The following is a 23,597-nucleotide window of genomic DNA, read 5'->3' on the forward strand; positions in this document are numbered from 1 at the left end:
GCCCCCTCCACGTTCAGTAAATTCATCACAATCCAGACAAAAATCCATGTGAATGTAATCCCTCGATCAGTTTAAATCTCTCCAGTCATGTATTCTTCTCTGCTCTTTCTGTTGTCTTGTGTCTGCAGGTATACCAGGACCAGCCAGGGGTGGAGCACATCCCCGTGGTCCAGATCGACCTCAGCGTGCCTCTCAAAGTGCCAGGTACGGGACAGACATTGACTAGAGTCTTGTGTTTCTGCACTGGGAAGTTTGAGTAATGGATTCATAACCATTTTGAATAGTCTTGTTGGCCGATGTTTGGGAAATGAATGTCCCTCTCTCAGGTATGCCCATGTCGGACCAGTATCTGAAGCTTGAGGAGGAGCGTCGGCAGAAGGAGAGGTCCGAGCGGAAGAAGAAGGAGAAGAAGAAGAAAAGAGAGAAGCATGGCCGTGGCAGGAGGGCAGACTCCGGACCAGAAAGTGAAGAGGACATTACCCCTGCTCACCACGTGGACATTGTCACAGAGGAGATGCCAGAGGTGTGCTGGGTGTTACTGCAGTGGTTTTGAATATTTTGGAAGATCTCACTGTGCTGCTCTGTCAAGCTGATAAAGCAAGTATTAATTGAAATTTGAAAAAATTGTGAGGTGAATTGTCATTGTGATACACAGCACTACAGCACATGGTGAACACAGTGAAATGTGTCCTCTGTGTTTAACCATCACTCTGAGTGAGCAGTGGGCAGCCATGACAGGCGCCCGGGGAGCAGTGTGTGGGGACGGTGCTTTGCTCAGTGGCACCTCAGTGGCACCTTGGTGGATCGGGATTCGAACAGACAACCTTCTGATTACGGGACCTCTTCCTTAACCGCTAGGCCACCACTGCCCATTTAAGCATTTAGTATTATTAAAACCTCTATGGATAGTGGAGAACCACCATCTTGTTAGGAAAATGACAAATTGGATGCTTTAATAGTTTAAATTCATTTCCATCCAAGAATGTCGAGGATCAGGCCTGAACAGCCGTGTCGCTGTTGTTGAGTTTTGTACTTGTGGGAACTGCTCCAGAGGGTAATGTATTTACTTGATGCTCTGCTGTGACTACTCTTTAATTACCACCATGTTTTTCTTCCCCAGAATGCCTTACCTAGTGATGACGATGACAAAGATCCAAATGACCCCCACAAAGCTTTGGACATAGACCTGGATAAGTATGTCTGATCATGTTGGCCTGGTTCGCATGTCAAAGTTCATTTGTCTTTGGCTAGTGGGGCTTTGGTTTAGTTTAGATGTTGTTTGAGTTTCTAGTATTACCCGACACACACACTCACCCTCACAGCTGTGTGGTTCTTTCCTCCTCTCTCCTCGCTGCCCCGTGCAGTTTGGTATCAGGATCCGCCTCCAGGTGAGTAGCTCCTCCCCTTTTCCAGGCCGCTGCAGGCTGACTGCTGCTGCCTCTGCATCCTCGGGGTTCCTTTATATATCGACCAAAGCAGAAAAGAATGTAGCATGTTGTGACTGTTTTTACAAATCAGCACTTTTCCCAGCAGCACTATCATGTTCCTGCTCTCGGTCCAGCGTTCTTTTTGGCTCTAGTTTAGCATCTCATGGCTGTTCACTGGGCATTTCACTGTAATGTGCTTGTTTCCATAGTAGCCATGTTCATGCAGGTACAGCGGAGCCACTCGTGCAGTGCAGGATGTGCTTGTACCATGTGACCAGACTGGTGAGGAGTTGACCAGCTGTAATCTGCTTCTTCTGCCATCAGGCCTTTGACTGACAATGAGAAGCTGCCTGTCAGAACACACAGGCCTGCCGAAGCTGTGAAGAGTCCTGTGGAAGCTGGGAATGGAGAGAGCGCCACCCCTGAGCCCAAGAAGAAAAAAGAGAAGAAGAAGGATAAGGAGAGGAAGGTAGATTTGTCATCTCTTACTGTATATTTGACTTTATTCTTTAGTCATATTGTTTCAGGGTATCTGGACATAAATACCAGTTTTTCATGAATTCAGTCTACATTCTTAGAAAAAGATGCCTGTGATCTTGTCATCTTTTGTTCTTATGGTTCTCCCACTTTTCTGGCTGCTGTACAGTACCAGGACCCGCTGTTGTCTCATGGCAGCTGCAGTCCCTCTGCTGCACATCTTTTGAATTCTAATGTCCATGGTGTGGAATTGTGAAGGGTTGAGCGCGACTCTGCCTGTATACAAGTGCATTTCTTTCGCAGAAGAGTAAAGATGAGAAGAAAAAGAGGAAGAAGCACAAGAATGAGCAGGATGAGGACCTGGAAGAGGTTCAGCCCGAAGAAGCCACCCAGTCAGCAGAGGCCAATGAGGAGGAGCCTGCTGTAGTCCTACCCTCTGCTGCACCAGACGAGGTAAAGTACAGCAGTGGAATTTTGTTCTTTTAAATCTGCATTTGACATGTCACAAAACATCTTTCTAATGTTTAAAACATTTTCAGTCTTTTAATTTCACCTCTTATGCAGTTTATTCATTGATAAAGTTGTTATTTGAAAAAAATGTCCATAAATGAATATCATATTTTTTGCGTTCTAGGAGTTTACCCAGACATTTCCAGTGACTAAACTAATAGTGATTGAAAGTGGGGATCTCTCAGTATCAGTATGGAATGTAAAATGACGAGAAGAAGCCTATACCTGTACAGTCATCAGTACAGGAATGTTAAATTTACTCTTAACTTTACACATGAAAAGTGCTGTTCTGCTGAGATGCAGTGTATTATAGTTGGAGTAGAAGTTCGAAAGAATAATCTGCATGTCAGACCATGTCCATGAATAGACATGTTGGAGTGGAGGTCCTTGACTTCATTGTTGTGTGTTTTTCCATCTTAATTCTTGAGTCTGTATGGTCATTCGTTTTTGCCAAGGCTTTCCTGTACTTCTTGTCTTCTGTTTCTTGTTCATGGTGGCTGCATGGATTTCGACAAGGAGTCCTAGACATTTGTGTAATTAACCCCTAATTCCCTTATGGGAATCTGATATCATCTGGGAATAGTGTGAAGTGTCTAGGGCCCAGTCGAAATCAGTGGTCATGCTCAGTACTGACCCTGCTTACTCCCAACTGCCCTCCTTTCTTTTCCAGGCTTCGGATTTGGATTTCTGGCTCTCTAGTGCTCCAGTGCCCCCAGTAATGCAGGTGGAGTTCTTCTCTGTGTTTCTCTTATGTTCTTTCTCCCGTGGTCCATCCTGGTTTTTACTCCTTGCTGTCGTGTGGTATCTTGTTTAGTTGTGGCAGGAATGGAGTTATATAGCAACCATGATATCCACCTGGCTGGAGAAATAATGACCCATTTTTATATTTTTCCTCACTACAGAGATGTGTGTGAGTGTAAGAGTGTTAACTCTTGTCAGGAATTGTGCTTTTGTGTCGTTGCAGGAGACCCCAGCTCCACCAGCTGATGCGAGTGCAGAGGTGGCAGCAGGTTCGGAGCCTGAAGAGGAGAGTGTGAGTTACAGGATCTGAACAGCATTATATCGTACAGATAATCGGTACTTTTTCCTACTGTTATCTAGCAAACTCTGCTTTGCTGATGAATAGAATTGATGTGTCCAGGAGCCTGCTACCCTACATGGCTGAGCTCTGACTTTGGTTAAATCAGGTCTGGCTATTTCATCCCTCAAGTTATGTCTGCTCAATTCCTGTTCCAGAAATCTACCAAACACAAAAAGAAAAAACAGAAAAAAGAGAAGGAGGAGAAGGAGAAGAAGAAGAAGAAGAAGCACCACCACCACCATCATCACCACCACCACCACCTCCACAGCGCTGATGAATCTGTACAGAATGGTACTGTGGAGGAGGAGGAGGAGCCTCTACCGGTGAGAACCTGGCCAAGTCTCCTCACTCACGCAAGGGTTCATGTTGCTGCATAACTTCAGTTACTTGTTCCAGACAAGAAGTCGAACCCTCCAAGGGGGTGAATATGGCCTTTCTAGTGTCATCTCTATGTTTCTGACCATGCTCTGTTTTCTCATTACAGCCCATGTCAAACTACACCCTGCTCGGCGAGAACAGCTACATCAAAATGGTAAGTGGAAACCAAGCTCGGTTGGTACCCTGAGGTGGTTATTTTATCAAGCAGCAATTCTTCAGCCCTTGAAAATGTTTCTTTCTTTTGAAGTTGAAGGAGGATGCTGATCAGGTAAATGCAGTTTGTGCCCTTTTTCCACAATTTCCCCCTCTGTACAGCCATTCTGGCTGCTTTGGACTCTATACTACATCATATGGTGCTCTTGATTTTCCTATTTGGCATTGAAATGAAAAAGGGATATTGTTGGATATGAATAGGACTGGGTCATATAACATGCATTTCTATATGATTGCCTGAGCAAAATTCACTAAATTCACTCATTCTGCACAAACACTACTGCACAGAGGAAACTGACCAGTCCAGTTTTGTTGTCAATGTCAAAAATTCTAAATGTTTCTAACTTTCTCTACCATTTCAGTTTGAGTTTGACGTGCTGACAAAGACTAGGATTTTATTGATTGATCTCCATATAAAACACCTTTTGAGTGTGCAGTCTCAGCCATCTTATGGCATTTTGAGTATTTGGATTATGCGACCAGTCAAAAGTCTGGACACTCTTACTAATTTATGGGTCTTGCATTTTTACATTATAGAACAAACCTGAAGATGCAGGATTATCAAATAACCCACATGAAGTTATGTAATAAACAAAAAGTGAGAGATTTGAGTCTCTCCAAAGCATGGAGCCTTTGCTGTGATGGCAGTATTTCACGTCTTCTTGTCTTCTCTCCACCGCCTTAAGAATCTCATCAAGCGGCTTTTGATGATGAAAATAGTGAAGGTAAAAAAAAAAAAAAGAGTTGGATTGCAACAACGAATCGATAAAATCACTAAAAATCGATTACTGAAAGAGTTGGCAACAACTACCACAATCGATTGGTTGTGTCACACAACGCAGAGACATCTGATTATTAATAAAGGTTTAGTTGAGTGAGAACACTCGTCGGTGCCTCATAGTCAAGGCAAAAAATTTGCAAAGGTACAAATGGTACCATATGGGGGATAATTCGCTTGCATTTTAACACAGGCTTTTACATTTTACATTAAGTAAATGGCTGTTCTGTGCACGAGCTCAACACAACCACCCGTTACATGTGCTTTTTTAGCACTTAAAAAAAATAAATCTATATATATGGCAAACTTAAAACATACATGTTTTTGTGTTAGTCCATTTTTATTTTATTATTATTATAACAGCTCAAGGAGCAACATGTTTGTGCACTTTCTAATGATTTTAGTTCTGTTTTTGAATAAAGGGTTTGGAAATGTAATGCTTCTCATTTTCTATCTGATTTTGTATGATTAATAAAAAAAAACATGACAGATGAATTAATTATTAAATTAGACGTTAGTTGCAGCCCTAAAAAAAAAAGAGAAAAAAACAGATTCATACTTGACTTTTTTTTTTTTTTTTTTTTTTTTTCTCCCCCGATACAACAAATATTATATATGAGATTCTTCATATTTAATATTTGATTTCAGACTTTTGACTGGTAGTGTTTTTTTTTTGTTTTTTTTGAGGTGGTGACATGGTGACATTTCATCCAGCTGATACTGATTTCTGAAAGTGTGGTGGTTTTGCATGCCACATGTCCTGGGATGTGAAAATTATGTATTTGTGTGTGTGGTTGAATTGGCCTGAACTTCCCCACAGGTGTATGACGTCCAGGGGAACCTGCAGGATGGAAGCCAGGTAGTGGTGTCCGTCATCTTCGAGAACAAGACTGACCACTTCCTCAAGTCCATGGAGTTCAATGTGTTGGACTCCCTCAACTCTAAGCTGCAGAGACCAGAGGGGTCCAGTCCCCATGATGGCCTGGCTGTCCCCTTCCAACTACCGCCGGGTAGGCATGAACCTGGTGCCTCAGATTGATTTAGTGCATTGTGATACCCAGCAGACTTGAGAGATGAAGAAGCTGATTCAGACATCTGAATCCCGTGGCTTGATCACAGACACATTAGAAAAAGGAATGAAATTGTTTTATCAGTATTTCATGGAAGGCAGAGTATAAAGTTGCAATGCAGTTTCACATTATATGAGTAAGCAATAAAACATTTTAAGTATTGCACATCAATAGCTGTCTGCTACATGAAAATGATTTTTTAAATGTTTGAAAATTCTGTTAAATGCCAAAATGGTGTGGAGATTGGATGTAGTGGTGCTCCTGCAGTGGTGCTCCAACGTTTGAAGGGTACGCTGATCGTGTGTGTGACCGTATTCTCTGGTGGCAGGTGTGTCAAACGAGGCACGGTTTGTATTCTCGGTGCAGAGCATTGTAATGCCTCAGAAACTGAAGGGAACACTCACCTTCATTGTAAAGGTAAACCCCATGTTCTGATTAGTAAAATGATTAGTAATACGCTGTTAATTTCTGTTCTTGTTATTATGACGTGGATATTCATACTTTTTGTTCTTTTCCTTTCAGACAGAAGATGCTTCAACTCATGAAAAACTGGACTTCAAACTGCACTTTACTTGCACATCATACCTGATCACCACACCTTGTTACAGGTATTGGTCAAAGTCCCAGCTCTCATGGCAGTGGTGGCCTTGTGCATTATTATTCGTATAATAACTATACATTAATACAGGTCATTAAATTATGTTTGGTCTTAAAAAAAACAGCTGACGTGAAAATAATAACTTTTTTGGTTGAGGACACAAGATGCATATGATATGGAATGTCTTGAATTCGTGCCATGTTTTTGTAACAGTGATGCGTATGCGAAGCTGCTGGAGTCGGGTGAACTGAAGAGCAGCTCTTTGAAGCTGGAAGGGGTGATCATGCCCTTCCACCACCTGTTGGCTCGTATTTGCTTCCACCACCACTTCTCTGGTAAATGGTCGTATTGGTTACGTATTGGAACAAGTCACTCTACTTAGGGATGCACTGATACCGATACCACATTTTCTAAAATACTTGTTAAAAGTCCCCCGATACCGGGGACCGATGCCACGTCTGAGATGTCTGTTTGAGCGGCGTCCAAGGGGCCGAGTGCCCGCCCCCAGGCCCCGCCCTCAGCTCAGAGCGGGGAGAAGGCGAGACATGTCAGCCGTGTGGAACTATTTCAAAGTGAATGAAGACTACGAAACAAAGGCGGGCTGCAAATTGTGCTCAGAGAAATTGTCCAGAGGCTCAAAATGTCGCGCATTTAACACAAGTAATTTAATCAAGCACCTAAAATACAAAGAGTTTACCCACACTTCTAAACCAGCACAAGCCACGCTGCAGCAAACTCTTGCAAGATGAGAGAAAATGTCCAGAGACAATCCACCGGCTGTGAAAATAACACAGGAAATGATCACTCTCGGCTATCTGAAAATGGGGGATTTCTGGGATTAAGAACTCTGCATCGGTATCGGCGCGTACTGAAATGTAAGTACTCGCACTTGTTTTTCAGAAAAGTGGTATCGGTGCACCCCTAACTCTACTCACAAGTTGTCCATTGTGACCCCTCTAGTGTTTTCTGTATAACACATTACATTTCATTTTCATGTTAGTTATCTATGTTAAGTAGTTGATTTTAAGTTCTTGACTTATTCTTCAAGAACAAGGTAGTGTACCAATGTGTGCAAATTCCACCAGTGCCTTCTGGAGACTATCGGTGTTAATATTCTATATAATATGCATTATTACTAATTAAGTAGATGTCTGAGTGGTTGAAAAGACATATATATCTTTCACAATGAAACATTACAAAATACTTCACAGCTTCCATAAAGTGGTCAGTAAGTTGCCATGTAGTTCTTTTGTATTTGTGTGTGTTCAGTTCTCTCTCGCTCTCTCTCTCTCTCTCTGCCAGTTGTGGAGAGGATCGACTCCTGCGCCTCAATGTACAGCAGATCTATCCAGGGTCACCATGTCTGTCTACTGGTCAAAACCGTGAGTACTCGTCCCCCATATATTTCAAGTCTTTTGCTTTAGATTAATTTCCTGACACCCATGCATCACAGACACATCGCATGTTTGAGCGCAGCAGTTGTGTTAAAATCTTCACTGTTTCTTTCTATCTTTATGTAGGGATGGTTTCTGGATTAGATGAAATGCCACACAGAAAGTAAACAAAACCATTGTGTAAATTCATATTTTAACACATAAAATATATTTGTGGTAGGGATCATTTTGACAGGCTTATATAAATTTTTTAATAAAGGTTGTACACACAATACCCCATAAAGAGTGAAAAACTGTATTTCTTTAGCAAATTTATTTACAAAAAACACAAAAGAAACATGGCACTGTTTCCTCTGATCATACTTCAGAAGTATTTCTGTTTCCTGTATCTTCCATCCGGTCACACAGGTGACGTCACCTGCGTAATAAATTAGATCTCAGGATACTTGTGATGAGAAAGCAGGTGGCTACAAGCGAACTTTCTTTATAATGAAGTGGAAAAACACGGAACAAATAAGAACGTGTTCCGTGTCTGGAATGGATGTCGAGTATTCTTGAGTCTACAAGGTAACGACAATAGAATTATAAGATGACCTTGTTTTAATTATGAAATGGGTTTGACTAAAAGAAAATGTTCTTTTTGTCTGTTCTATTCGATACTTGTATGATATTGACTGGGTTAAATAGAATTACATTACTAAAAAAAGAGACAAAAATACAATTTTCATTTACTAAAACTAAAATGTTAATGGATAATTCTGACTAAAATAATATCAAAAAATGATAAAATGTCATGTTAGCACTCTTGATTGATGAGGCCATGGACAAAAGTATGGAAAAAAAAAAAAATTCAGGCTCAGACTTTTTCAATATCGACCGTGACTGGTAAATTTAGGGAGCAGGAACGAGGTGAAGAGTCAGGGTCAAGGGAACGATGGATGCAGCGATACATCTGGGACCGGTCTGTGGTTCCCTTTGAATACATTTTGGACCAAAATGTGTAAAAAGTGGCGCGTCTTTAGATGCACTGTCTAATGATCAAAATTCTATTTGCGCTGATCTAATTTGTGACTTTTTGTTGTTTTCCTGCAGTCTAATCAGACAGTCTCCATCGATGCGAAGTGTGATGAGCCATCGCTGCTGGGCAATGTTCTGGATGAAATCAAACACACCTTCTCTCAGTGCTGATGCTGTGAGATGCTCTGAGGCAGACCAGTCCTGCCCCTATTTATTCCCAGTTTACTTTCCCTGTCGCGCGCACCAGTAGATTCCCTGTTTCTCTACATTCCCCCTCGCCTCTCCGCCCGTAACAGAAGGCTTGTTTGTGCATTTTGCTTCTGTTCTTGCATCTTACTGGTCAGTGACACCAGCTGAACTTTTTTTGCTGTATTGATTGTTTTCCCCCATCTGCGCCTTTCACTGTCAGCATTAAACATCTGTGTGTATGGTCCTCACCAGTCTGTCTGTCTTTCTATCTGTGTGTGTGTGTGTGTGTGTGTGTGCGTGTGTGCGTGCGCGCGCGCGTTCTGCAAATGGCTGCTCTGCGGTAACAGCCGTATATCTGATCTGGGCTCTTGGGTGTTTAATTTTTTGTGGTAAAGTGTGTCAGTGGGAGATTGACCTCCTACTTCAGTATAATTTGTGTTGGAAGGTCTCCCATATAGCTTTATCCTGCATCAGAACCATGAACCATGGTAATAAACCCACAGGTCCTCCCATGTGCTTTAGTGTGTAATGAATGTGAACCTTGGCTCAGTGTGGTGAGACCAGTCATGCTATTCCACATAGATAACGGTGAAAGAACGTATCTCCTCCTTCATTTCTGATGTACCGTCACCGTTTTCATTTTCTTATTTAAACCGTAATAAACCTGCATTTCCTCTCCCTGTTGCCCTCGTCTTTATCTGATACAGCCTCCAGTCACTCATTACTCTATGAAACTCTTCTGTGGGCTCCTGCCGAAGCAATCTGCACTTTTTTTGGTTTGTATATTGCTCTTCTGTTTCAACCTTTACACCCCTTTTCCCTGTGTGTGTGTGGGTGTGTGTGTGTGTGTGTGTGTGTGTGTGTGTGTGTGTGAGTCTGACAGACAGGTCACCATGAAGGTACATCTTACAAGTTGTTGAACATGTGGCTTTGATCAGGTGACATGAACAGAAATCCAAAATGTAACTTCAGCACCAACCATGTCAGTAGGGCCTCCTGTTAAAACCGCTTGGACGCGTCAGTCGGCGCCTGTCGTGTCTGATTGATTGGGAGCTCCCACTTCTCCAGAAACGTGGAGCTTTGGAGCTTGTGCATTCATCCTGGCAAGCTGCATATGATCCTGAAGCCCATTAAGTGCGCGTACGTCTTGGAGAGACTTCCTGTTTCTCTTCATTATAAAGGATCCCTCGCTCACTGGTGAGCAGATTGCCGCTAATCCAACAGTCATAATTGTCAAATCTTTAGTGCTGTTATGACTGATATTTAGAAAGATTTTTTATTTAAACAGAAATTGTTGTAATTAATCATACTAATGAACTCATTTTCTCATGCAGAAAGCTTACATGAAAGTTGCATCTTGTGTTTGCATGAAGTATTCATGTGTATGCAACAATTCTAGATTTCCGTGCACTTCATGTTAATGTAAAGAGTTGCACACAGCTCAATAGAAGCCAGCTTTCGGTTATGACTTGTATGAATGTTCTGGTTTCATTTCACACACTCGTGTTCAAGGTGGAGGAAATACTGTCTACTGTGCATTATTTTATTCTCACTAAATATAAATTCATTTATGAAAAGACCTGAAGTGTATTTTGCAGCTGTATGATGTAATATAGTAATAAATAATAAAGAAATGAATGCACTCCAATGAACTAAATGGTGAGCGAGTTTCCACACATCTTAGAATGAAGCCTTGAGAATATGTAGTTGTGTTAAGATCTACCAATAAACATGATTGAGAAACAAAATGGTCTCTAATTTCAACTCTGCAGCAATGAAGAATGTATCATGGTCTTCAGTATGAAATGGTAACAAGGACTAAAGAAACTATTTCAGCACCACCCTACTTCAATATATTAACAACATTAGCATCTAAAAAAAGTGCCCATCATGGTTACGAATGTACAGTGTGGTCAAAGTATGTTATTTTTTGCATATCTGGAATAATTACTAATGACTAGTTTATATTGTGCCCACATATTTTACTCTCATCACGTGACCAGCATCGTCATCCAGTCAACTACACATGCGAGTGTCCATTGTGTTGACCGTTGGGTTTTTATGAATATTACACATGTAAGAATGGATGTGAGATTATGTTCTTCAGGCCAGCAGCTTTATAAAAGACGCCGTACCTTGCTGGATTTGAGGACTACAGTTACACTGGGGCGAGGCTTGTAAATACGGCAAGCTGGTCCCACACATTGACACTTGTCCATTTGGTCATATTCTGAATAATGTTATGAATTAAGTAACTTTCTTTCACACAGAATTTACCTCTGTGATTTTCAAATTCTCTGAGGAAATGTTCTTCTTCATCGCAGTGTGCCTGACTTCAAATATGAGCTCTGACATCGAAATCAGTGACTGACTTTTTATGAACTGGGTTATTTGAGATGGGACAATTCTGCAGTATTAATGGAAGACGGTCCATTTATGAGTTCATATCATGGTGATGTAGAGGTATTTATCTCTGTTGACCTGCCCTTTTGAAGTTCAGGTGCAAGAATTATAGTGTGTGTACAGTGGAGGAAATAATTATTTCATTTTCAGGATTTTATTAGTTTGCTCACTAACAAAGAAACGATCAGTCTATACTTTCAATAGGTTTATTTGAGCAGTGAGATACAGAACAATGCATTTACACAGAAGTTCTAAATGCATTTTGGGTAAGGAGGTGACGTTGGGAGCTTCTCAACTTGTTTGTTGCTTGTATAAAAGACACCAGTCCATAGATCAATCAGTCTATCCAGATGCCAAGCCATCAACAAAGCTGCGAGGGACGAGACCTAGCAGTAAGTGCCTAATCTCTATTAATAATCAATACATTTGCGAATAGATGATCAAGGGGACCTTGGTGGCGCTGTGGTGGTTCGGGATTTGAACCCGTAACCTTCTAATTACGAGTGCCGCTAGGCCACGACTGCCCCGTCTACGTTTATCATTAAGGGGACATCGAGTGATTCATATTCCTGTATCTGAAGGGCTGTTTGTGTCCACCTGATCCAGCCAATGAAAGACTAGATTGGGCGTTAAGGGGGATGCTGGGGGGATTAGATGATCCAGCTTCAGTTTTATTAAAATACATTCCGTTAATATTCCGTTATTTTCATACGGCTTGTAACTGTTTTAATGAAGATTATTATACATGTGTGGATGTGTGTAATTATGAACATTCATCATTTTATTATTTTGTACTGTGGGAATGACTAGTGTGTAACACACTCACGTATAAACCAGAAGTCCCAGGTTCAAACCATTGTGTCCCTGAACAAGACACTTAACCCTGAGCGTCCCTGGGGGGGGGGCTGTCCCTGTCACTACAGACTGTAAGGCTCTTTGGGTAAGGGCGTCTGGTAAATGCTGTAAATGTCACTGTAAATGTTGATGAGAAGATGAAGTCAAAGTTTGAAGTTGTTTGGACCATGTTGGTTTAGGGTGTGGAATATTCCTGTGGTGATAACACCACATTCATGGAGTCCAGGGTCAGAACAGCTCCTTACTGTGCACACCTGAAACATTCTTCAGTGACACTATGGATGAGCATGTTCATTGCATTCTGTTGTCCATCAGATGCCACTCATAGTCAGCAGGGGGCAGCATTGAGCTGCTGCAGTTGAGGGTTTGACCATCACTCACCTAGCCTTTCCTCTAATGACTATAAATCTTTTGGCATGCTCCATTGTCTACATTGAGCGTTGTGGCACCATGGCAACAGGTATTTATCTTCATCAGTATGCCTGAGGCACACGGCAAAGTACCGCGCTGCGACTCGTGCGGATTTCAGAAGTGCTGCTTTATTAGCCCTTCAAATGTGGCTTCAGGTTTGACTGTTGTTTGCATGTTGCTGATTGACTTCCACACGGCCTCAACACGGCATACGCAGCCTTCTGTTCAGTTCCACAGAATGTTCCAGAACATCCTGCTCCTGTTTGCTGTTCTTCTATTTGCTTTGCTTGACCGTACACGGCCTGGTTGCCGTCGTAAATGTCAGATTGATTTTGTTGGTATGTTTGCAAGACATCTTTGTCGGCAGAGCACAGTAAATATCAGGCTGATATTTACAGCATTGTCCTTCCACAGCCTGGCAGATGCAATAAGGAATCTCCAGGCCTGCTGAATGAAGGCCAGTTTGTCTCCATCTCTCATGTGGACTCGTGGACTGATGCTTGGTGTAGTTAGTGTCAAACCAGCGGCGTGGGAAGGACTTGGACGTGGACAGGTTATATGTTCAGTCACCACGGCAACCCAGTGTTGAGAATAATGAACTCCGCAGGAACAGGAGTGTTGCGGTGGCTTCCTCAGTTGGTGGAGTCTGGGCTTGACCATTACTGGACATTTCTAGGGAAGTACAGGCTGGCTGTCGTACCTGTTTGGTTTAACCACAAACATAAAGATTAAATATTAATCTGAACCCGTTAAAAAGTGCATATTCCGGGAAAATGATATTATAATCAGCCATAATTGCTATAACCTTTGATTGGAGTTGTGTTCTGTTAATAACTGAATGGACTCGGTAGCTGAATACTGACGTGTGTGTGTGTGTGTGTGTGTGTGTGTATTCATCCTGTGGCGGTAATTGTCTCTGTTGTTGCTCGGTTTTGCTGATTGAGGAATTGTGTGAATCTATTTGTGCTCTTTTTAGCGCTGTCACTCTGTGATGGTGACAAAAGACCAGTGGGGCACATTCAGAAAATGATCAACATTATTAATCATATTCAGTTCATACTTTGGCTGTACTTTCTGCAAGAATGGAATCAATATAGGATGTGTTACAGGAAATTCCTGTGGAAATCAGGCAGGAGTAGAGAGGGGCTTGTGCAGTTAGATGCTCTGCTGTGGGTGCAGGAGATTCCACGTCTCTCATTGGTGGAGGCGGAAAGAGGCGAGCAGCAACAGCGGCGACAGCAGCGACACACACCTGTCACTGTCACCGCGGCCAGGAGGGAGACGCCGTCTTTCACGCTCAGTAGACCTGGTGAGGTAACATTTTGCTTATTGGTGAACTTGAGTAAATGTTGATTGAAAATTTGAATAAAAGAAGACGGTTTCTCAGTGATTACTGGAGACTGCGGCTGCTTTTGAGATGATTTCTGGAAGATAAATTGGGTGAAATGGCTTGTTTCTTGCTGATTTGGTTTCCATTGATCAGTTGTGCACTATGGATTGTTGGACTGAAAATCAACTTTTTCATTGATTCTGGTCCCCAGGAAACAAAACATGATAAATGAACTAAAAGATAAAGTAATGATTGTGTCAGGCGATCAAGGTAATATAGTAGATTTTATAGATTTTATATTGATCAGTTATCAGTAATTTATTAGACTGTGACTAATTAATATTTAGAATGAATATGTATAATTGTGTAGTAGATATCGGGGTGTCAGTGTGTGGGAAAGAACACGCGGTGAGGGCTGCGGCGAGAGGAAGGAGGCAGGCTGTAATCGGTCAGTTTGGGGGTGGATACGTCATCAGAGAGCGAAGAAGAAGTCACACAACGTTAAAAGGGCAAAAGCCAAAAGGCGGAATATAAAAACAAGTCCGGAAATTCGCTACAGACGTGATGGACGAATTAGTTGGCATCTGCCCTGTCCTCGGGGCACAGCGGGGCAACAGAAGCCATGACAGGACCCCCCTAGGCCCAGCACTGGACGGGCCGGGTGCAGGTGGATTGGCGTTGTGGAACGCTCGTAGTAAGGTGGGATTCACTCAGCAGGGGCTGACCATGAAGAGATCGAGGTTGCCATCGCTTCATGGCTTCAGGTGTTTGGTTTAGGGCCTCCAGGTAGAGGATTAGGTTGATGGTTGGTTCTTGGCTGAAACAGTAGCATCTGATTTACTTGATAAAGGCACTCGGTCTGGCTGTTGGACTCGGGATGGCGGCCACCCCGACTTGCTTGCTAGAACCGAGTGGTGAATGGCGGCACCTTGGTCAGATAGAAGATCCCGGATGAGTTCTTGAATGATATGATTCAAGAAATCATGGGGCAGACACTCAGTCTCATTTTATTATACGGGCTATCTGTGTCTGATATTAAACTATGTGACGCTGTATTCTCTGATCACATGACTATTTTATGTGACATCTCTGTTCCCCGTTATACCCCTAAGCTGAAGGTTCCGGTGTTGTCGGCATGTTTTGACCACTTATACTTAGACGGAATTTTTTTCTGCTGGTATTAAGGATTTAAAATGATATTCATCACTCTAGCTGTCAGAATACTGAAGAGCTGATCTTACTATTTCTATCTGCTTGTCAAGACGTTCTGAGGTTTAATCCACACCGGGGCTTAATGAAGTCCCTCGTTCAGCGAGACGTGAAGGCAGGAAGGCTGAGCGCATGTGGAAAAAGAATCGGCTGCAGGTGTCTTCAGACATTCTAAAGGAAAAAACTGAACATGTACCAGGAAACCAAAAATTCTTTCTAACATATATCACAAGCCTGGAACTCTTTTCAGTACCATCGATGCGGCTCTTAATGCCACTCATGACAACTGTCTGGAAGCCTCCCTTGATACTTGCAAAATATTTTTGAACTATTTGGAACTAATAGTGGACAAAGCTAAAAATATCAGAGCTCTAATTACACCGCCTTCGAACTTCCCATTTGCTGCATCATCTATCAAAGTTCCTGGAAAACGTGGTCCTGTCCCAGATCCAGTCCAATTTGAATAATCACGAGATCCTTGAACCTTAAAGGCCTCCATAGCATGGAGACTGCCCTGTTGAAGGTTTATAATGACCTTTTATTAGCTGCTGATTCTGGTGCTCAGAAGTTTTTCTGTCAGCATTGGTGACTGTACATCCTCCTGGTCTCCTGTTCACTGTGGGGTGCCCCAGGGCTCTGTACTTGGCCCTTTGCTGTTTTCTTTATACACACTCCCACTAGGAACCATTTTAAGAAAAAATGATATTTCATTCCATTTTTATGACAATGTGGTGCAAATCTACCTGCCCCTAAAACAGACACATACCAGCTTTTTAAATCCAAAGAATGGATGGCTTTGAACTTTTTTCAGGAAAGCAAAACAGAGGTTTTAATTTTTAAGCCCAGTGCCACCAGCTATTGCCCTAAATTGGACTTTGGTTCCGTAGAATCCTACTCTAAGTCCTCAGTACGGAACCTGGGTGTAATCATGGATGGTGATTTTAAAATGGACCAGCAAATAAATTGTGTAGTCAAGTCAAGTTTTTATCATCTGAGACTTTGAGCTAAAGTTAAGACCTTTTTATATATTAATGATTTTGAGAAGGCCATACTAGACCATAAAGTGCTCTAGAAATAAAGTTGACCTCACTTGACAATCACTTCACGTTCACCTTTTTCACTTTCACGGCACTTCTTGTGGTCAGTAAGGACGAGGAACAGATGGGTTACCCCCCCCAGCCAGTGGCGCCACTGTTCCAGCAGTTCGCGGTTACCCACATCCACTTTGTCCAATCACTGAGAGAAAAAAACACAAGGGTGCAGTTTGTTGCCGTTGGGGTCACGCTGCAAAAGGACTGTCCCCACCCCTAGACCTTGACGAGGTTCGGATGGAGGCTGAGGTGAAATGATGCTAGAGGTCCTCAAAAGCCCGCTGAGCCAAGTGTGTCCCCGGAGCAGGGACATAGCCCTGGATGAACCAAACTTTCATCAGCACGTCACCTGCTCCACCAGGGGTGAAAGGACATTGGACCATTCTTACAACACAATCAATGATGGTTACAGGGCACAATCTCGTCCACTGTTTGGTAAATCTGACCACACTGCCATCTTCCTCATGCCTAAATACAAAGAACAGACTAAAACAGGAAGTTCCGGTTCAGAGAGAGGAAGGCAGCAGGACCAGACGGCATCTCGGGGAGAATCCTCAGAGCCTGAGCAGATCAGCTAGCACCGGTGTTCACAGAGATATTCAGCCTCTCTCTAGCTCAGTCGGTGATCCCCACAGGCTTCAAGGTGTCCATCATTGTTCCGGTCCCCAAGAAAACCCATCCTGCCTCCCTCAACGACTACCGCCCTGTAGCCCTCACCTCAGTAGTGATGAAGATCTTTGAACGGCTGGTCAGAGACTTCATCATTTCTTCACTACCAGACACACTCGACCCACTACAGTTTGGGTTCCGTCCCAACCGATCCACAGACGACACCAACTCACATCTCCTCCATACTGCACTCACCCACCTGGAGACTCGGAAGGTAAATGATGTTAAAATGCTTTTCATTGACTACAGTTCAGCATTTAACACAATAATCCCCTCCACACTCACCACCAAGCTGGAGCACCTGGGACTCAGCTCATCTCTCTGTCAGTGGATCTCCAATTTCTTAACCGGGAGACCACAGGCAGTAAGGATGGGTGGACATGTCTCAGCCTCCATCACTCTCAGCACTGGAGCCCCCCAGGGCTGTGTTTTGAGCCCCCTGCTGTACTCCCTGTACACCCATGACTGTACAGCCACTACTAACTCCACCACCATCATCAAGTTTGCTGACGACACTGTCGTGGTGGGCCTGATCTCTGACAACAATGAGACGGCCTACCTGGAGGAGGTTGGAAATCTGGCGAACTGGTGCCAGAGGAACAATCTCCACCTGAACGTCAGCAAGACAAAGGAGTTAATAGTGGACTTCAGTACCAAGCATGGGAGAAGCTACCAGACCCCTGTCATCAACAGGAGCCCAGTGGAGAGAGTGGACAGCTTCCGTTACCTCGGTGTTAACATCACGCAGGACCTGTCGTGGTCCTGTCACATCAACACCGTGGTGAAAAAGGCCCAGCCCGGCAACCTCAGATGCCTGAGAGACTTCAGACTGCCCTCCAAGGTGCTCAGGAACTTCTACTCCTGCACCATAGAGAGCATCCTGAAGGGAAACAAAGGAGAACTCTGGCTGGTGGAACTAACTTGTCCTGCTCCATTCGACTAGCCGAGACTACCACTACCTTTAAGAAGCAGTTGAAAACCCTCTTATTTAAAAAGTATTTAACGTACACACACGCACATACTATTATTATTGATGGTTATTATGGTGACTGCACAAAAAAAAAAAAAAAAAAAAAAATATATATATATATATATATATACACACACACACACACACACACACACACACACACACACACACACACACACACAAACAAACACCGTTGCGTCGCCTCCTAGGGGAATCGCATGGGAAACCGGAAGTGATGCAATCAGGGAATGGTAGGGAAACAGACGGAGTTGATGGCATGGCAAGCACAGCCCCAAAAAAGGAAACTGTCTGTCCACAGCAGGGCCAGGAAGATAGTGAAGGACCTCAGACACCCCAACAATGGACTCTTCTCTCTGCTGCGATCAAGGAAGTCCAACACACACTGCTCCCCTTTCACTCTGTTTCACCAAGGTTGATGGTTAAATACAGAGGACACATTTCATTGTGTGCACCGTGTGCTGCATTGTTTCACAATGACAATCACTTCACTTCTTACCTCTGCATCCCTGCCACATCAACACCATCTGAGCGGCTGTTTTCTGCAGCAGGCAACAATGTGGACATGCTGTGGACATGAATATTGTCTGCTGAGGTGGCATTTATATATGTGTGTGTGTATATGTATACATAAACATAACGCATACATTTGAATGTTTTTTGTGTTAGTCTATTTTTACTTTATTATTGTTATAACAGATCAAGGAGCAACATGTTTGAGCACTTTCTACAGATTTTAGTTCTGTACTTGAATAAAGGTCTCATGTCCGCGAGCTGACGGGGGAAGGAAGTGCAGAGGCGGGACATACTAGGAAACAATTAAACAATTAAACAGAAACCAAAACAGCACGAGGGCCAAAAACAGGGTGCCCCCAGGCGCCCCCAATCCTGACAGAGCCCCTTCTCGGAGCCCCAGCAGTACCGTCAGTGGAGTAGGCGGTGCAGATGGCGGCAAGCAGAGGGCTCCTGCCCTGCTGTGTCCTCCCGCTGGCTGGCCTCGGCCCCTGCAACCTGCACACAAAAATCGGGCCTGACCCTTCTTGGTACGTGCGGGCCCTGCCTCTGCATGTCCCAGCTGGGTCCTCATGCCTCCCAGGGGGCTCTGTGGCGCTCCGCCCTTCTGAAGGCGGACCCCGGCTCATGCCTGGCCTGCCCTGCTTACTGGCTACTGGAGGATCCAGCTCTGTCACTTAAATCAGGAGGAGCCCCCAACCCATACCGCACCCCCCAAAAAAAATTTGGTGGAGCACCCCCCCTGGCTGCACAAAGGGGTATTTTGGAGCATGTCCACCTCGTCCCAGACTCTGCTGGAGTCTCCAGCTACTTATGTTATACAGGGAGGTGAGACCAGTCACCATACCCCAACGATGTCACAGCAGAGCAAGAGACATGCCGGCCCTCTCCCTGCATGTCTCTGCTGGAGGCACGGGAGCGTTGCAGGACCCCTCCCGCCTCAGCCCCGTCTGCGTCTGTTGGGACGAACAGGCCCTATTCCTGCCCGTCCCGGCTGAACCCTCACGCCACTCTGGGGGCCCTGTGGCTCTCAGCCCCCCTGAAGCTGGACCCAGGCCCACGCCTGGCCTGCCCTCCTTACCAGGTACCGGAGGGTCCAGCACATTCACTCAGCACAACAAATCAGTTTACTTTGTTTTGGCCCTTGTGCTGTTTGCCTTTATTATTATTAATAAATCCCTACATCAAGATGTCCTGTCTCTGCGCTTCCTTCCCCACCACCTTATATCCATTTAAAGAGTCACTGCTTATTCATTTAGGTTCAGTCTGCAGGTATGGGAATAAGGGGATGTCACTTCCTAGGATGAATATGGGTCATAAAACATGTTTTAGTTCATTTATTTATGTTGCTTCATTTGCTGAAGCAATATTACAAATATTTTTGTAATTATTTGATGGGTTTAAAAGAGAGATTAGAGTTTTAACAATTACAAATATGACAACTCTGTCTATAATTTTTTTGCAATGCATGATGACAGCAGTGTATATTTGTTTCATTTAACAAAAAGAACAGATTGTTTGACTTTCCTAAAATACAAAACTATCAAGTTTTCTCTTGGTGACAGGATTGGATTCTTTTGGGATTGGAATATTGGAACATGAGTTTCAAATTTTGCACCAACATGACTGAACAAACTAAGTGAAATGTAAAATTGCAGTGGGTTTAAGGTGTAGCCAGGTATGCAGAAGCCTGTAAATTCATGTAGGATGGTGGGACAAATTGAATTATTACAGTACTTTAGACATTTAGAAACTTTAACTTTATGGGAGATATTTTAAGTGTTTGTTCCAGAATTTCAGACTTTTTTCCTCATAATTTGTCTGCATGTATGGAAACCCAATTCTCATTTTGATATGTTATTTAGTCTTGGCAGTTAAATACTCTTTTTTTTTTAAAAGCATTTTTAGATGATTTTGAACAGAAAAAAAATCTATTTAATATCAACTCCAAACTCAATCATCCCTCACAGCATGTAATTAAGCCATTTACCTGGCTGTCATCTACAGAGGTTAATACATTTACTTTTTTTTTTGCTTCAGTCCACAGTTTGAAACCTTCCACTCCTACCAGCTGACCTCCAGTTGGACCATGTGGGTTCTGGAGAAAATCCGTGGGTCAGTGGAGAGCAGTTCAGTTCGACAAAGCGAGGCTGGAGAAAACCAGGGCAAGACGCCAATCTACAGCAATGTTCTCACCCCAGACAAAATCCCTGACTTTTTCATCCCGCCCAAGTTGGTCAGCTGTCCTCCAGAGGCAGACCCTCCTGATGGTAAAGTTAAAGAGGGACTGCAGCCGTCCATCTCGGAGCCTGTCAGCAGCCCTCGCAGTCCGCGGCTGGTCAGCAAACTTGCAGGGGAGACGAAGAACCTGCTGAAGGCTGCCAACCGACACATCATTCAGATTGAAAGTGCTGATGATGTCGTGGCTGGGGACACCAACGCAGACCCCCAGTCCCAAACGGCCATGTCACTGCCTTACATCCCCAAAACGCAGACATCGTACGGCTTCGCCACCCTGATGGAGAGCCCCCACACCAGGCGTAAAGAGTCGCTGTTCCACTGCGACCACAGCAGCCCAGCGACCTCGCCCAACACCCAGCGCAAGTCCGCGGCCAAGAACCACCTCAACCCGCCCGACTTCAACAGCTCCCACGCCAACCCCTACCGCTACTTCAGCGGCGGAGAGAGCGACACCTGCTCCTCGGCGGAGTCCTCGCCCTTCAGCTCCCCGCTGCTGACCCGCTCGGCCTCGCTGCTCAGGATCTTCACCCACGAGACGCAGGCCAAGGTGGTCAAAGCCAAGAGGACGCTGGCCCGCCACAGTTCACTGTCCACCGACGAGTGCAGCTCAGCTGAACCCAGTCCCAGCGTGAGCCGCAGGGGACACTGCCCCGCCCTGCGAGAGCAAGCGTCCCACGGCACAGACAGACACCAGAAAGGACAGATCATCACCCTCCACAAAGGAGGACGGGTGCGTCTGCACGCCGATTACGACGCTGGGACAGCCAGGCTCCGTGTCCGTGTGATGGCGGCGGAGGACCTCTATGACAACCTGTGTGACATCAAGAGCATCCACTGTTGCGTGTCTCTTTATCTCAACCCCGGCAAGCTGCAGAAGCAGCGGAGCACCATCATAAAGAACACTCGCAACCCAATCTTCAATGAAGACTTCTTCTTCGACTCAGTGACATCTGCTCAAGTTGAAGGTCTGGCGCTAAAGATCAAGGTGGTGAACAAGGGGACCAGTCTGAAGAGGGACATGCTTCTGGGGGAGCGAGAGATTCCTCTTGTGACGCTTCTGTCTGGACTCTAGGGTGTCCAGTGCTCTCGTAGCTCAGGCCAGCTCTACTGAATGTGATCCTGTGTTACACATTGTGTGAACTCGTTCGTTTGGATGATATTTACTGCTCTTGCTTAATTTCATATAATATAAAGCATTTTAAGCTCTTGTGGCGTCACCTCCAACACTCAACCACACGTATAACTGTGATGCCTGAAAGGTGACATGAATGACTGATAAATATGATTAAATAGCACAGGGGGTTCCTTGTGTGGGAAGCAGGGAAAAAGAACCTGAGCAACATGAAGCATTTTCTGATGCTTGATTACTAGGTCTTGTGGGGGATAGATGATAATCCCTCTGTTTGGATCTACTACTATATCACAATTTACCCCATAACCCCACAGATTCTTACATATGACTGCGTGACTGAAGAACACTTTTGTCCATTCCCAGGGTTCCCACCCTACAACAGTGCTCTAAGGATCTGCTTCTAATTTCTTGGTACCAGGACAGCTTCAGACGTCTTATAAAGTCCATTCCCAACAGCTCAGTGCTGTTTGGTTAGCATTATAGAGAAGTACATGATATTACATGGTGGTGTCTGAGTGATGTAAGCATTTGAATTTTGTAAACTATCTGGCACCTAATATCTTGTTCAATGCAAGAAATTTTGAATGTGGTGTAGTGCCAGAATGCGGTAATATTTTTTACATAACATCAGAAATCATAAGCCTTACGGTGTTGCTGAGCTGGTGCGTGAACATGCCTTTGTGGCTCAGGTATCACCATTGTCATACATGTAGCATATATTGATGAAATACTACAGTTCAGAAAAAACAAATGAACATGTGATATCTATTTTACTTAAATGCTGTTTATATGAATATGATTATATGGCCCATGGTGGTGCATGTTTTGCGTTTGATCTTAATTGTGCATGATAAATGTTTTTGAGATTCTTCTATTAAACTTGTAATTTAATATTATATTGAATGGTCATGTACAGTGCTTTAATCCTTTGTTTATCATTTTTAAATATTATTATTGATATTCCAGACAGGTCACTGACTGTCATATGTCAGCTATATATTGTGATAAAAACTGAAGGTTCCACTGCAAATTAAAAAGTGGTCAACCTATGTAGGTGCTTCACTTAATTCAGACAGATAATTTATTTTAATGATGTGATGTCCTTACAGATCTCATTTTGTCTAGCTGGTCTTTCTCGGAGGTCTTCCTGCTTTGGAAGGTTTCTAGAACTGATAAAAAAGTGCCATCCATCTTACTTGATGTACAAATGTTGAAAATATAAATCTGTAGCCTAATATGAATCTGCTGCTAATGTTTGTTACTGCTGTGACTATACAATCCTTTCTATCATGGTTTTGTGGGTTTCTAATCGTTCTAATGTACTATTATTGTATTAAAACTATAAAGATGACAGATTGCTGGATTGTTGTTTTATGTTTTGTGCACACAAAATTCAGATCAAGTTCTTCTAATCCAAGGTTGATCTTAAAACATTATTCTGGAGATCATTTGTAACATTTCTGTTCCCCTGCACCCATAGGCCAAATATGGAAGGATGTTCCTGAATGAAGCTTGAAATTGATCTGGAGGGTGTCTCATAAAAACAGGGTTTCTCAATTAGCTGTGTTCATTTAAGCTTGATGACTGTTAACAGGAACACCGCCTGGTGTATCATCCTAATGG

At 43.6% G+C, this 23,597-nt stretch overlaps 2 protein-coding genes across 8 annotated transcripts in view; both read left to right on the forward strand.

Moving 5' to 3' along the window:
- The window catches only part of ap3d1 (adaptor related protein complex 3 subunit delta 1), a 22,514-nt gene extending 12,705 nt beyond the window's left edge, over nucleotides 1-9,809 (forward strand). Inside the window, exons 19-35 of one of the 5 annotated variants that reach the window (XM_028999823.1) lie at nucleotides 129-204; nucleotides 327-523; nucleotides 1,121-1,194; nucleotides 1,365-1,388; nucleotides 1,752-1,896; nucleotides 2,208-2,357; nucleotides 3,085-3,138; nucleotides 3,379-3,447; nucleotides 3,651-3,818; nucleotides 3,980-4,027; nucleotides 4,121-4,141; nucleotides 5,685-5,874; nucleotides 6,263-6,351; nucleotides 6,457-6,542; nucleotides 6,746-6,867; nucleotides 7,835-7,914; nucleotides 9,019-9,809. In XM_028999823.1, coding sequence (XP_028855656.1) covers nucleotides 129-204; nucleotides 327-523; nucleotides 1,121-1,194; nucleotides 1,365-1,388; nucleotides 1,752-1,896; nucleotides 2,208-2,357; nucleotides 3,085-3,138; nucleotides 3,379-3,447; nucleotides 3,651-3,818; nucleotides 3,980-4,027; nucleotides 4,121-4,141; nucleotides 5,685-5,874; nucleotides 6,263-6,351; nucleotides 6,457-6,542; nucleotides 6,746-6,867; nucleotides 7,835-7,914; nucleotides 9,019-9,114 — 1,689 coding nt within the window. In that variant the 3' untranslated portion in view covers nucleotides 9,115-9,809. The remainder of the gene's footprint in view (nucleotides 1-128; nucleotides 205-326; nucleotides 524-1,120; nucleotides 1,195-1,364; nucleotides 1,389-1,751; nucleotides 1,897-2,207; nucleotides 2,358-3,084; nucleotides 3,139-3,378; nucleotides 3,448-3,650; nucleotides 3,819-3,979; nucleotides 4,028-4,120; nucleotides 4,142-5,684; nucleotides 5,875-6,262; nucleotides 6,352-6,456; nucleotides 6,543-6,745; nucleotides 6,868-7,834; nucleotides 7,915-9,018) is intronic. The other 4 variants (XM_028999827.1, XM_028999825.1, XM_028999824.1 and 1 more) reach the window with 4 other exon arrangements.
- On the forward strand, nucleotides 9,779-23,225 carry LOC114801669 (C2 calcium-dependent domain-containing protein 4C). 3 transcript variants are annotated; one of them, XM_028999832.1, is made up of 2 exons: nucleotides 9,779-9,908; nucleotides 20,642-23,225. In XM_028999832.1, exon 2 carries the CDS (start codon nucleotides 20,691-20,693, stop codon nucleotides 21,912-21,914), a length of 1,224 nt encoding a protein of 407 aa, XP_028855665.1. In that variant the 5' UTR covers nucleotides 9,779-9,908; nucleotides 20,642-20,690; the 3' UTR covers nucleotides 21,915-23,225. The 3 variants fall into 3 exon arrangements, with proteins under 3 accessions (XP_028855665.1, XP_028855664.1, XP_028855666.1); XM_028999831.1 differs by lacking the exon at nucleotides 9,779-9,908 and adding an exon at nucleotides 13,669-14,110; XM_028999833.1 differs by lacking the exon at nucleotides 9,779-9,908 and adding an exon at nucleotides 17,297-17,314.
- The last annotated feature ends 372 nt before the right edge of the window (nucleotides 23,226-23,597 follow it).

Source organism: Denticeps clupeoides, chromosome 13 (genome assembly GCF_900700375.1).
Source record: "Denticeps clupeoides chromosome 13, fDenClu1.1, whole genome shotgun sequence".
Taxonomy (NCBI): domain Eukaryota; kingdom Metazoa; phylum Chordata; class Actinopteri; order Clupeiformes; family Denticipitidae; genus Denticeps; species Denticeps clupeoides.